Source organism: Pseudonaja textilis, chromosome 8, assembly GCF_049901715.1.
Source record: "Pseudonaja textilis isolate UNSWEBS1 chromosome 8, rPseTex1.2, whole genome shotgun sequence".
Classification (NCBI taxonomy): Eukaryota; Metazoa; Chordata; class Lepidosauria; order Squamata; family Elapidae; genus Pseudonaja; species Pseudonaja textilis.
In genome coordinates, this window is record NC_141997.1 from 1,150,243 (window position 1) to 1,165,439 (window position 15,197).

At 43.8% G+C, this 15,197-nt stretch overlaps 1 protein-coding gene across 7 annotated transcripts in view; it reads left to right on the forward strand.

The window, feature by feature from the left end:
• The window catches only part of DMD (dystrophin), a 1,342,375-nt gene that overhangs the window by 858,372 nt on the left and 468,806 nt on the right, over positions 1-15,197 (forward strand). For all 7 annotated transcript variants that reach the window (XM_087938163.1, XM_087938162.1, XM_087938165.1 and 4 more), the window contains exon 53: positions 128-282. In XM_087938163.1, the coding sequence (XP_087794289.1) occupies positions 128-282 (155 nt within the window). The remainder of the gene's footprint in view (positions 1-127; positions 283-15,197) is intronic.

Sequence of the window (15,197 nt, forward strand, 5' to 3'; positions counted from 1 at the left end):
TAATTGTGGTTATAAATCAAGGTATATGTTTCTATTATGACTGTTTAAATTGTTTTGTGTATATTTTCAGTCTGTGTAACTTACTGAGGCCTTTCTTAAAAAGTGCTATCTTTTTATCTCTTTCCAGCAATTTGCAAAAGAGCTACGGCAATGGCATATAAATGTAGATGTAGCAAATGATCTGGCCCTTAAACTTCTTCGGGATTACTCAACTGATAACACCAGAAAAGTACAAATAATGACCAATAATATTAATGATGCATGGACCACCATTAATAATAGGTAGGACATAATGTTTACTATCATACTTATAAAATGGAATGAAAATCCTGTTTTTCCCTCAAAAATTCATTTTTTTTAAATTATTGGATAATAACAATGGAAGATTTAAGACATCTGGGTATGGTATCTAGTTGCTTTGTTATTGTTGTTTTGCTACCATATATTTCCATAAGATTAGTCTTGAAAAAAAATGTTTCTTCTTTTAAATATATTTTAATCAATGTATTATTTACTAAATTATTTCCAAAACTTGTCATTGTTATCTGAGCATTTGAGTTACAGCTTATGATTCCTAATTTTGTCACAATACAGTTCTATTCATATTGGTTTGTCTCTTCCAAAATGTTTAGTACTTAATATTTAGTACTTAAAGTCCCATTAAAAATTAATGCCATGATAGATTATTTGATTGTGGTAGATTTTCTAAACAACCAATGAGAAGTTTACCTTAATGAAAATATTTTTTCAGGCGGTCAGAAGCTCTATTTGTTTTTTCTTATATTGGATAATAATTAAAGCTCTAATATCTCTTTTATTCAACCTCATTATTTAGTATAAATATCAATTCAAAAGCTATTTTACAATATTCCACTATATTATGAATCAAGTTATAAAATATATACAAAAATGTTCTGTCTCACTTGTAGCCACAAGTGAGAGTCCAAATGTCCCAAAGAAATAAACATGAACAAATAATACCAGAAACCACAGAATTAACTTGTCTCTGTAATCATCGTTGACAGCTTTCCCAGAAACTGTCTTCAAGCCGAGATAACGGGCCACAAGATGAATCAGGAACAGAGGCTTCTTCAAAGCTGTGCAGTAATTAACGAAGTTTGATTCGGACAAGGATTGTTAACCAGCACGCCTCCTTATATTCCTTGAAGGGGCGTGTCAGTCTCTCTAATTAGTCTCTGACTTGACGTTTCTTTTCAAATTGTGCTTGACGTCTCAACCTGCATCTAGTCCTTGCATCAACCCAACATTCATCATCACTCAAGGACTCTGGTATGTTCTGTGGATCAGCTCCTGACACCTGAGGCATGATTGAAGTGGAAGGTTCCAGAGAGGATGGTGTTTGTGACACTCCCTCATCCTCCTGGCTCATGTCTGCATCTCTCATTAGAGCAGGCTCCAATTCCAATGCCAAACCTTCCTCATCACTAAAACCTGCGTCTTCTGATACATCAGACTAAAAACTCACAGCAGGCTCAAACCTTCCAGTCACAACACTATCCTTCATCGCAGGGCCCTTCCCCCGAGTCTGATGATCCGGATATGGTTTTGATGGGAATTGTGCATGATATAGCCGGATAAGGTCCGGGGCATGCACCTTGGAAGCATCCTCCCAGGAACGAATCTCTGTTTCATTTTCCAGCCTCCCTACAAAGTACTGAAATCATCCCTTCAGCCATCATGAATCATAAATGCCAACCACCGTGGTATCAACAACAGGATCAGCACTGGGCCCAGATGGAGGACCCGTATTGTCGGGAGAACGGAGAGTACATGATGGGGTGTCAGGTACCAAAAGGGAGCGGTGGAAGACAGGGTGAATGCGCATGGAGCGCGATAGGGTGAGCCGATAAGCCACGGGATTGATAACCTCCTTGATAGGGAAGGGACCAATAAAGCAATGATCCAACTTCCTAATCGGACAATCGACCCGGAGATGCTTCGTGGACAACCACACCTTGTCTCCCAGCGGAGGTGTCGCTTGATGTGAACGATCCATGAAACATTTATAGTCTGCTTTCGCTCGTTCCAATTGTCTGTAAATCAATTGATGCACTGCATGTAATTCAGACAAAAAGTCTTGTGTCTCTGGAACCGGAGAATCCAAGATCAACAGAGGAAAAAACCTCAGATGGTAACCCACATTTGCGTAAAAAGGCATCATGTGGGTGGAGGTATGCTGAGAATTATTAAAAGCAAACTCCGCCAACGGAAGATAGGTCACCCAGTCATTTTGCTGTTGATTAACAAAAGACCTGAGGTATTGGGCGAGGATGCCAATTATTTTCTCAGTCCCACCATCGGTTTCCGGATGGTGCGCCGACACTAAACATACTTGCACCCGTAATGCAAACATTAGGCTTTTACAGAATTGAGCGGTGAACTGGATACCACGATCTGACACAACTCTGTCCAGTAAGCCATGCAAATGGAATACATGTTGTATAAAAAGCCGGGCAGTAACATGAGCCGATGGTAACCTTCTACATGGGATGAAGTGGGCCATCTTGGTAAGCATGTCAACCACCACAAGTACCGTTGTATAACCCGACGACGAGGGCAAATGTGTTAAAAAGCCCATGGAGATTGCCCCCCAGGGTCAGTTCAGAGTCGGTAGTGGTTGAAGAAGGCCAGGAGGCGCACCCGATGCAGTTTTTGCTTGCTGACACAGTATACAAGAGGCAACATAAGCGAAGACATCATGCCAGACTCTAGGCCACCAAAAGGTCCCTGTGACCAGGTGAAGGGTTTTGAAGAACCCAAAATGACCTGCAGTTGGGTTGTCATGACATTGGGTCATGATGAGTGCTCTAAGTGTTTTGGTGGGCTCATGCAATCGACCCCAATGTCGTAATAAACCCTCTTCCAGAGTCCATGGAGAATCAGGACCAATTTCCCCCATTCGTTGCTGCGACCAATCATCCAAACGCTGTGCCTCTCATACGCGAGCCCTCAAACCCACCGGTTCCTGGATCACGGACAAAGATTCCGGTGGTAGCACCGTACATGGAGGAAGAGGTTCTTCGGGACACAGATATTCTGGTTTACGGGATAGGGCATCGGCTCTTTTATTTTGACCACTCGGGATGTACGTGACTGAAAAATTGAACCTAGCAAAGAACAACGACCACCGGATCTGTCGTTGGTTCAATTTCCGAGCAGTGGTCAAGTGCTCTAGATTACGATGATCTGTCCTAACCTCCACCTTGTGCTGAGCCCCCTCAAGGTGATGTCGTCAGACCTCAAGCGCAGTCTTGATGGCCAGCAACTCCTTCTCCCAGATTGTATAATTACGCTCAGAAGTAGTAAGTTTCCTTGAGTAATATGTGCATGGAAAAAGATGTGCGCCTCCGCTGGGGCTTGTAACAACACCGCTCCAATGGCCATGTTGGATGCATCCATCTCCACCACAAATGGACGATGGGAGTCGGGATGCGTCAAGATCGGTTCCGCAACGAAGGCTTTCTTGATGGCCTCAAAGGCCTGTTGCTGTGGAGGTCCCCACTGGAATGGAACCTTCTTGCAAAGGAGCTGGGTGGTGGGATCCGTCAGTTTGGCAAAACCCAGGATGAAGGATCTGTAATAATTAGCGAACCCCAAGAGAGTTGCACATCTTTTACTCGACAAGGGGGTTCCCAACTACACAGAGCCTCCACCTTGTGCGGGTCCATGGCAATGCCTTCGGGAGAAATGATATGTCCCAAGAACTCTATGGAAGTCTGGAAAAAGAAGCACTTCTCCAGCTTCGCATAGAGTCTATGCTCCCAAAGACGTTGTAATACCTGGCAGACTTGGCGAAGGTGGCTTTCCCTGGAATTGGAATAGATCAAAATGTCGTTCAGGTACACCACCATAAACCGATCAAGCATGTCCCTAAAAATATCATTCATGAAATGTTGAAAGACCGCGGGGGCGTTGGTCAGTCCAAAAGGCATTACCGTATATTTGAAGTGGCCGTATCTAGTACCAAATGCCATCTTCCACTTGTCTCCTTTGCGCATCTGCACCAGGTTGTAAGCCCCTCGAAGATCGAGCTTGGTGAAAATAGTGGCCTCTCGTAGTCGTTCCATCAACTCGGGAATGAGCGGCAAAGGATAACTATTTTTCATCGTAATGGCGTTTAACCTGCGGTAGTCACAACATAAGCACAAATCCCCTGTCTTTTTCACAAAAAGGACAGGAGCGGAAAGAGGAGACGATGACGGTCTGATAAACCCCCGGACCAAGTTCTTGTCCAGAAAATCTCGCAGAGTGACCAATTCGGGTTCAGACAGTGAATACAAACGACCCTTGGGTAGAGGAGCATTGGGCAGGAGGTCCACAGGACAGTCATAAGGTCAATGCAGGGGTAACCGATCCGCCTCCTTCTCGCTAAAAACATCTGAAAAGTCAGATAGTTCAGGAGGTACAGAGACGGTGGGGGCTGCGATGTCTTGACCAGCACAGATGTGTCTTAGATGGTCCACACACTGGAGACTCAGGAACAAAATAGTGTTCTGTGCCCATGCTACCCAAGGATTGTGCAACCATAGCCAAGCCATTCCGAGAGCCAAGGGGAGATGGAGGTCCGAGGTGATATAAAAGCTAATCGCCTCCTCATGGTCCCCAATGACCAGGCGTAATGGCTGAGTAGCAAAACGAATAGGCCCAGACAGCAGTTCCCACGCATCAATGGTTTCCACTTTAATGGGAGGCTCCACAGCAACCAAGGGAATTTTATAATGGGTGACAAAAGCCCGGTCCATGAAATTGGTAGTAGCCACCAAGGTGGACCCCTGCAAGTCCACCAACGCAACCGCAGGAATCCCCTCCGACCGAGACTGCAAGAAAACCTGCATGTCCAAAAGCAAATGTCGGGGGGGACCAGAATTCACCTCCGCTACTTCGGGCGGTTGTGTGGTATGTGCCCGACCTAGGGTTTCCCCTAGGAAAATTTTCCTGTATCTTGACGGTACAGGATGAGATTCGGGCACTGGCTTTCGTGCCCCCTGTCGTTTACCAGGACAGGAACTGGCAAAATGACCCGACCCTCCACAGTACAGGCACAGGCCTCCCTGAGATCTCCATGTGCGTTCTTTTGCTGTCAACCGAGGGCGGAAAGCACCCAACTCCATCGGTTCCTCGGTCCTGGTCACGGCATTATGGGATGCTGGGGGCATTGGTTGTACAGGAGGTTGCGGCCGTGAGTGGGAGGCAGCTCTGGAACTGGGCGTCTGGTCTTGTGCCATTGAAGCCGGGCGTCAATGCGCAAACATTGCACCACTAGCGCATCTAGGGTTAGAGCCGGCTCCACATGCACCAACTCATCTTGAATTTCTTCTGCCAAACCCTCCTGAAAAGCATCCATGTGGGCTGCCTCATTCCAAGCAGAGTCCATGCAGAGCAGACAAAACTCTGCAATAAACTCTTGCAAAGGGCGTTTCCCCTGACGAATGTCCTTTAAACGTCTGGCTACAGTTTGAGTTTTTATGGGGTCCTCATACATAACACGTAAATGGTGCCAAAAGCCCTGATAGTCATTTAATAAAGGACTATTTTGCAACAACAGAGGAGTGACCCATCTTGCAGCCGAACAAGACAAAAGACTAATAACAAGCCCCACCCGAGCCCGGTCATCAGGGAAATCTTCTGGCCATAAAGACATAAACAGTTGACACTGCCCCATAAAAGCCGGGAACATTTCAGGCTGTCCAGAGAATTTATCCGGCATAGCTACCTGGCATTTCCTATGGGGTGGGGGGAGCAGGAGGATTAACTGGAGCTTGCATCAGCGTTAGATGATTAACCAGCTGGGTGACTTGGTTCTGCAATACCTGGTTGTTCTGCAGGAGTTGGTTAATCTGCTGCTGCTCAAGCTGTGTTGGGTCCATCTTGGTTAGAAGATGGGATGAAGGTCCAGATCAAAAATGTTCTGTCTCACTTGTAGCCACAAGTGAGAGTCCAAATGTCCCAAAGAAATAAACACAAACAAATAATAGCAGAAACCACAGAGTTAACTTGTCTCTGTAATTGTCGTTGGCAGCTTTCCCAGAAACTGTCCTCAAGCCGAGATAATGAGCCACAAGATAAATCAGGAACAGAGGCTTCTTCAAAGCTGCGCAGTAATTAACGAAGTTTGATCTGGACAAGGATCGTTAACTAGCACGCCTCCTTATATTCCTTGAAGGGGCATGTCAGTCTCTCTAATTAGTCTCTGACTTGATGTTTCTTTTCAAATTGTGCTTGACGTCTCAACCTGCGTCTAGTCCTTGCATCAACCCAACATTCGTCATCACTCAAGGACTCTGGTATGTTCTGTGGATCAGCTGCTGATACCTGAGGCATGATTGAAGTGGAAGGTTCCGGAGAGGATGGTGTTTCTGACACTCCCTCATCCTCCTGGCTCACGTCTGCATCTCTCATTAGAGCAGGCTCCAATTCCAATGCCAAACCTTCCTCATCACTCAAACCTGTGTCTTCTGATACATCAGACTCAAAACTCACAGCAGGCTCAAACCTTCCAGTCACAATACAAATATATATGAAATAAAAAGTATATTAAATCAATAAAAAGTAAAATAATTGCTTTGAATTCTTTATTCAGTAAGATGCACACTAATTAAATAGATTTCTCTATTTCTCTTGAATTAAAAAATATATTAGAATGTTTCCAAATATATTAACAACTTTTGCTCTCTCTTTGAAGGACAAAAAAATTCCTTACATTTCTGCTAATAATTATTTTTCTGGGATCCCTTCTCTTTTAAGTTTGATATCCTATGACCTGGATAGTGTTCTAAAATTATACCTTTGGTCAGATTGTTACTTCTAGATCAAAAGTAATTTTGACTGGAAGAAGAATCCAGCAATTTATATTTTTTCCTGATTGATTTTAGAAAACTTGTAAACCAGCTCTGTGTTAAGCTTCAGAAATATAACCTCTGATGTATTTTTATATTATTAATCACTATTGACAATAGGAATATCAAGCAAGGGTCTTTTTCTTTGTCTCTGCTTTTCACTGATTGTAAATTCCTAAGCTCCCTTTCAGTTTCCTCCTAAAGGAAGATATTTCTCTCTGCATTTAGCTTTTTACCACCATGAGGCCAGAAAGTTCAAAGGCTGCAGGGTTTTTTAAATACCAAATTAAGTAATTCATTATTTCAGTTTATACAGGTGAAACTCAAAAAATTAGAATATTGTGCAAAAGTTCATTTATTTCAGTAATGCAACATAAAAGGTGAGACTAATATATGAGATAGACTCATTACATGCAAAGCAAGATAGTTCAAGCTGTGATTTGTCATAATTCTGATGATTATGGCTTACAGCTCATGAAAACCACAAATCCACAATCTCAGAAAATTAGAATATTACATGCAATCAATAAAACAAGGATTGTACAGAAAACAATATTGGACCTCTGAAAAGTATAAGCATGCATATGTACTCAGTACTTGGTTTGGGCCCCTTTTGCAGCAATTACTGCCTCAATGCGGCGTAACATGGAAGCTATCAGCCTGTGGCACTGCTGAGGTGTTATGGAAGACCAGGATGCTTCAATAGTGGCCTTCAGCTCTTCTGCATTGTTCAGTCTCATATCTCTCATCTTTCTCTTGGCAATGCCCCATAGATTCTCTATCGGGTTCCAGTCAGCACAGTAATCCCATGGTCATTGAACTAGGTTTTGGTGCTTTTGGCAGTGTGTGCAGGTGCCAAGTCCTGCTGGAAAATGAAATCAGGATCCTCATAAAGCTCATCTGTGGAAAGAAGCATGAAATGCTCTAAAATCTCCTGGTAGACGGCTGCGTTGACCCTGGACTTAATGAAGGACAGTGGACATGGCTCCCCAAATCAACACAGACTGTGGAAACTTCACACTGGACTTCAAGCATCTTGCAGTGTGTGCCTCTCCATTCTTCCTCCAGACTCCTTGGTTTCCAAATGAGATGCAAAGGTTGCTCTCATCAGAAAAGAGGTCTTTGGACCACCGAGCAACAGACTAGTTATGTTTTTCTTTAGCCCAGGTAAGATGCTTCTGATGTTGTTCGTTATTCAGGAGCAGCTTGACAAGAGGAATACGATATTTGATGCCCATGTCCAGGATCCATCTGTGTGTGGTGGCTCTTGATGCATTGACTCAAGCCTCAGTCCATGCCTTATGAAAGTCCCCAACACTTTTGAATGGCCTTGTCCTGACAATCCTCTCCAGGCTGCCGTCATCCCTGCTGCTTGTGCACCTTTTTCTTTCACACTTTTCCCTTCCATATAACTTTCTATTAATGTACTTTGATTCAGCACTTTTGGGAACATCCAACTTATTTTGCAATTACCTTTTGAGGCTTTCCCTCCTTATGGAGGATGTCAGTGATGGTTTTCTGCACAAGTGTCAGGTCAACAGTCTTTCCCATGATTGTGCTTCCTACTGAACCAGACTGAGAGATCATTTAAAGGCTCAGGAACTCTTTGCAGGTGTTATGGCTTAATTAGCTGACTAGAGTGGGACACTTTGAGCCTAGAATATTGAACCTTTTCACAATATTCTAATTTTCTGAGATTGTGGATTTGTGATTTTCATGAGCTGTAAGCCATAATCATCCCAATTATGACAAATCACGGCTTGAACTATCTTGCTTTGCATGTAATGAGTTTATCTGTCAGGCTACAGAACTTTTCCCATTCACTCAGCTAGAATGAACTTCTGAAAATGTATCCAAACGTACCACAAAGGAATTCTTTATTGAGATGAGACAATTCCTGTAGGAGTTCAAAGCAGCGTCTGAGGTCTCTCAGGCATACAGGGATACATAAGGGAGTTTAGAACCCCTCCCCTTATCTCGATGTGTATTTAGTGAAACAAAAGCCAGTATGTTAATTCCTCCCCACCCCTCTTGTAAGGAACAATATTTTCACAGTTTCCCAGGGCATACCTAATTTCCCACCCCACCCCCTTTTTAGAATGAACTATTCAAGTGATTCCCAAAGTACAATCTCACTGTGGAATTTTTATGACCTTCTCATGTCCTGGTTGTGCCTCTCAGAGGTGATAGTTCTGGCCATCTGGCTTTTCTCCCTCCATTGTATCATGTGTGGGTTATACAAATTCAATATAAGATAAAATATATTCAGGTTACATCAAGAAAGGATTTCTTTATCAGCCCCCCCTTTCTTCTTCTACCGAAGAAATGACAGATACACAGATCTAACATCCTGCCCTCCTTAAAAAACAGATAGGTCCACCTGGAAAAAAACCAAAAATCATGCATTACATTTGCAATTCAGGATGGTTTATCAGGGTATTTTTGGTGGAACTTACGTAGTAATGTGGGTGCTTTTACGTGTTGTTTGGCTACCCACTCATTTTCTGAAGAAGGAATGTGTTTCCAAGCTACTAAATATTGTGTGGATCCATGGTGAGTGCGTGAATCAAGGATGTCTTTAATTTCAAAATGTTGTTCCCCATGCACCATGATGGGGATTGGAGGTGTGGGAAGGGGAGGTCTGAGGTTTGAAGTGATCTCTGGTTTGATCAGGCTACAGTGAAATACTGGATGAATCTGCCTAAGTGTTTTTGGAAGTTGAAGCTCTACCGTCATGGGGTTAATAATTCTGGAGATGGGGAAAGGGCCAATGAATTTTGGTCCTAATTTCTTAGAGGGTTGTAATGATTTTAAGAATTTTGTGGACAAGTATACACAGTCCCCAATCTTGAAAGGTTTAGGTTCGCAACGTTTTTTGTCTGCATGAGTTTTGTAAACTGCTCTAGCTTCCTGTAAAGATAATCTTACCACTGGCCACATGGCTTGTAAGTTATCCATCCACTCCTTAAGGGAGGGGATTTCAGGATCTTTGGTGGGTAGTTCTGGCATGGGGTTGAATTCTTGGCCCGTGGCTACCTGGAATGGGGTGAATCCCATGCTACTATGGACTGAGTTATTGTATTCTACCTCTGCAAATGGAAGAAGGTCAGTCCAATTATCCTGTTGGTGACTAATAAAACATCTTAAATATTGTTCTAATACGCTGTTCACTCTCTCCGTCAATCCGTCCATTTGGGGGTGATTTCCTGACGACAACCCCTGGGTGGAGCCTAATAGGTTTAAAAATGCCCGCCAAAATTTGGATGTGAACTGAACACCCCTATCTGAGATAATCCATTGGGGAGCTCCATGAAGGCGATAGATGTGTATTAGAAACATCTTTGCCAATGCCTTGGTAGTTGGGATCTTTTGGCATGGGATAAAGAGAACCTGTTTGGAAAAAAGATCAGTTACAACCCAAATGACAGTATTTCCAGCACTTTCGGGAAGCTCCACTATAAAGTCCATAGAGATCTCTTTCCAGGGAGCAGAAGGGTCTGCTACTGTTTGTAAAAGTCCAGGATATTTTCCTTGTCTTCTCCTTGCAGCAACAGAGGTGAGGCAGCTCGCAACATAGCTTTCAATGTCTTTTTTGAGGGACAGCCACCAAAATTGTCTTTTGATGATGTGCAGAGTTTTTACAAACCCAAAGTATCCTGCTATTTTGGAGTCGTGGCAGTGTTTCATGATGTTCATTCTCTGGCTTGCAGGAACATAAAGTTTGTTCTCTGCCCAAGCCAGTCCATCTTTGAGTAAACAAGTGTTTTTGTTAGCCTGGAGCCAGTCGTCCTTAAGTAGTGCCTCCTTAAATATTGATGTCGTTGTGTCTTCAGTCAGGGATGATTTTTTTTTCTCTTGTGCCTGGGTGATTACTTTGGCTGCTAGTTGGGTCGGTTGGATCATCGGTTTTATAACCTCAATCTTTTTACTGTTGTATTGGGGTTTTCTGGACAGTGGATCTGCTAAGAAGTTCTTTCTCCCAGGAAAATATTTGAGAGTGAAATCAAACCTTTTAAAGTATTGAACCCACCTTGCTTGTTTTTCAGAGAGTTTCTGTGGATATTTCAGGGCTTCCAGATTTTTTTGATCAGTCCATGCTTCAAAGGGGATTTGGATTCCTTCCAGGAAACATCTCCATGTGAGCATTGCCCACCGCACAGCATATGCCTCTTTCTCCCATATCACCCATCTTTACTCAGTTTCCGTCAGTTTCTTGGATGTATAAGCACATGGTTGTAATTGTCCACTTCCATTCTTTTGGAGGAGGACTGCTCCAACTGCAACATCACTAGCATCTGCTTGGATGACAAAAGGTTGTTTGGGATCTGGGTGCTTAAGGACCGGTTCTGCTGAGAATAGACGTTTGAGTTTCTCGAATGCCGCTTGGCATTCCATTGTCCAGATAAGGGGTTGCCTTGGTTTGGGTTTCTCCCCCGCTTTTGTTTTTAGCAAGTTCGTGATAGGGAGGGCGATGTTTGTAAAAGCTGGAATGAATTGACAATAAAAGTTCGCAAACCCCAGGAAACTTTGCAGTTGTTTGCGGGTTTGCGGTGGGTCCCAGTCCAGTACAGCTTTTACTTTCTGTGGGTCCATCTCTATTTCCTTGTGGGATATTCTATATACCAAATAGTCAATTTTTTCTTGGTGGAATTCACATTAAGAGAATTTTGCATATAGTTTAGCGTCTAAGAGTTTTGTGAGGACTGCATGGAGTGGCTTGATGTGTTCTTCCATCGTTTCTGTGTAGATTAAAATATCATCAAGATACACCTTTATATAAAAGTTCAAATGATCAAACGCATAAACACGGCAGGCGCTCTTTGCAGTCCAAAGGGGAGCACTTTAAATTGGTAGCATCCCAATGGTGTGTTAAAAGCTGTCTTCCACTCATCCCCTTCCTTTATTCTGATACGGTAATATGCCTCTCGTAGGTCTAACTTTGAAAAAAAATTTCCTTTCGAGAGGTGGACTAACATGTCCTTCATGAGGGGGAGTGGATACATATTCTCTATGCAAATTGCATTCAATTTTTTGTAATTAATGCACAAGCATGCTGAGCCATCTTTCTTTACATGGAATAACACTGGGGCAGATATTTTAGGATGGGCAGTTTCAATGAAGCCCGTTTTTAAATTGTTATCGATAAATGCTCTGAGTTCTTTCAGGTCTCTGGGGGACATGCAGTACATTTGTGGTTTTGGGAATTTAGCCCCTGGTAGGATTTTGATGGCGCAGTCTGTGGCTCGATGGGGTGGGAGTTCATCACAAGCTTCCTCATTAAATGCTTGGGCCAGATCCTGGTACTCATTGGGAATGTTAATGATTTCAACTGACTGTCCGGTCATGGCTGACTCTCTGTTCTCTGTTCCTTTCTTTATCCTTTCCTCTGAGCTATTTGCAAATACTGCATCTTGCTGGAATTGTACAGTTCCTGTCCTCCAATTTATTTTTGGATTCCATTTCTGCAGCCATGTGAGACCTAGGACTAGCGTCTCTTCCATTCCTGGGGCTACAATGAATGTGAGCATTTCCCTATGGTTCCCTCGTCTTATTTTAATGATTCTGTGGTAAACCTGGCTGGCTCCCCCCCCCCCGCTATAGTTCCATCTAATTGGCAGAAAGCAATGGGGTTTTCCATTTCTTTCAGTTGGATCCCCAATTTCTCTCCAAGGGAGGGATTTATTAGGCATTGGGTGCATCCCGAATCCAGCAACGCTGCAACTTCCTCCCCCTTCCCTCGGCTGGGGATAAACAGTCTCAGGGGTAGGGTGATTGGTTCAACTGGATTGCTTACCAGTGGGTCGTCTTCTGGATCACTTTTGGACTGGCTCAGGTCCCCTCGGAGCATTGGGGGTTCTTCCTCTGGATTGGTGGGGGATCAGATTCCCACATTTATTCAGCCTCTCAGGCCAGTCTACTTTCCTCGAGGGCTGGATGTTCTGGGTTTCCCCCCTGCTGAGTGGTCTAGCTTTCTGGCAGGGGTCTTTGAATAGCATTCTGCTGCGCGGTGTCCCTCCTTTCCACACTTAAAGCAACCAGATGTTCTTGGAGTCATGGTGGATTGCGGTTTGGAGACTTCCCATTTCCCCAGGGGTGGGGATCTTTTCCAAGACTTGCCACTGTGGTACCGGTTTCAAGTCATGTCTATCTCTGCCTCCTCTGCCACCATGTACCATTGGTGCAACTGGTTTGGAGCCCCACGGGCCAGGCAGGCAGTGTATAGGTCATCATTTAGTCCATCTTTGAACAATATCCTCTGGCCAGTCTACCCGGCCAGCCAGGTCATGAAATTCCTTGGTGTATTCTGCTACCAGGCAACGGCCTTGTTTTACTACTCTAATGCGGTCACAGGCTTTTCTATCAGCGAGGGGGTCCTCAAAGCGGTGGCATAAGGCTGTCATGAAGCAATTGAGGATCCTTAATTCTGGGGCATTGACATTGTGGAGTGTCACCATCCATCTGGCTGCTGCCCCTTCAAGGACTAGGGTGACGATTCGTACTCAGGATCCCTGGGTTGGGAAATCCCGCCCATATTCTTGCATGTAGGTGAGCACTTGTGCCAGGAAAAATCCCAGTTTCTGGGGGTCTCCATCAAATTTTACCCCAAAGGGTGGGATCTTCCTCTTGGATGTCTCTTGGTTGGCCGGGGTTAATCCCCTGATTTTAGGGGTTGGGTACCTGGTATGGCTCCTGGTCCTTCAGCTTGTCCCTCTGCCCGCTCAATTTCCCCTGGATCAGGGGTGGTGGCTCAGGTTCTCTCATGTTCTGGTTCCCTTGCTCTCCTGCGGTGTCGCCCTGGTGCATCCCTCACCTCCAGGTTCTCCAGGGCTTCCCTCATGAGGCATTTTATGTACTGTCTCATTCAGTCATCAGCCGGTGGCTCCTCGTCCCATTCTTTCTGATTCGATAAGGCCTCCAGCTCCAATTTCCACCCAGGTTTATGATTGCCCCGGGTGAAGGTTATTCCTCTGGTTCTTCCCAGCTATCTCTTTTTCCTACACCTATAGACCACTGGGGCTTGGTGGAGGTTTCGTAGACAGCCTCTCTGTCTTCGATGGGGTGCACCAAGTCAGTATCTGGGTGGGTACCTGTCGACGTTTCTCCCCAGTATTCGGCTTCCCCATGGTCCTTGCTGTCCTCAGACATTTTCCTTTCTTGCAGGGTCCCCTCAGTAGAGTGAAAGATTTAAAAAAAAAATTCCTCTCCGGGCTGACCTCTATTCCAGATGCTGCTTTATGTCAGGCTACAGAGCTTTTCCCATTCACTCAACTAGAATGAACTTCTGAAAATGTATCCAAATGTATCACAAAGGAATTCTTTATTGAGATGAGACAATTCCTGTAGGAGTTCAAAGCAGCGTCTGAGGTCTCTCAGGCATACAGGGATACATAAGGGAGTTTAGAACCCCTCCCCTTATCTCGATGTGCTTTTAGTGAAACAAAAGCCAGTATGTTAATTCCTCCCCACCCCTCTTGTAAGGAACGATCTTTTCACAGTTTCCCAGGGCATACCTAATTTCCCCCCACCCCCTATTTAGAACAAACTATTCAAGAGATTCTCAAAGTACAATCTCACTGTGGAATTTTTATGACCTTCTCATCTCTTGGTTGTGCCTCTCAGAGATGATAGTTCTGGCCATCTGGCTTTTCTCCCTCCATTGTATCATGTGTGGGTTATACAAATTTGATATCAGTCTCCCCGCCTTTTCTTTTTCCACTGAAGAAATGACAGATACACGGATCTGACACTATCTCATATATTTGTTTCAGCTTTTAAGTTGCATTACTGAAATAAATGAACTTTTGCACGATATTCTAATTTTTCGAGTTTCGCTTATACTTTTGCAACTTGAACATCCATGTTGATATAATTTTAACGGGCTTTGTTATGCTTAAACATGTTAAATATTGATTCCAGTAAATAAACTTGATACATGCTTGGCATTAGAAGACAAGATAGAAAGACCTGCAGATTGATTAGAGAACAAACAAAGGTATATAATATCATCAAGAAAGTAAAAGAATTGAAATGTAAATAGGCTGGTCACATAGCAAGAAAAACAGATGTCAGGTGACCAAGGTAGTCATAGAATGGATCCCACTGAATTGACATCAGCAAGTATTGCAGACCCAATTGGCAAAAGAAAGCTCAGGACTGTGTTGGTTGGAAACATGCTGTCAGCCTTCAAGATTTGCTTCTTTTGCTTTGCATATTTAGGCTGTCATAAGTAACGGGAGGAGGAAGGGGGACATAGTTATGGGAAGAGAACTGGAGGTTTTACAAAAAATGAACTTTATAAGTTGAGGAAGCAGTTTCTTGCTTTTGTTTCTTTCCTATGCT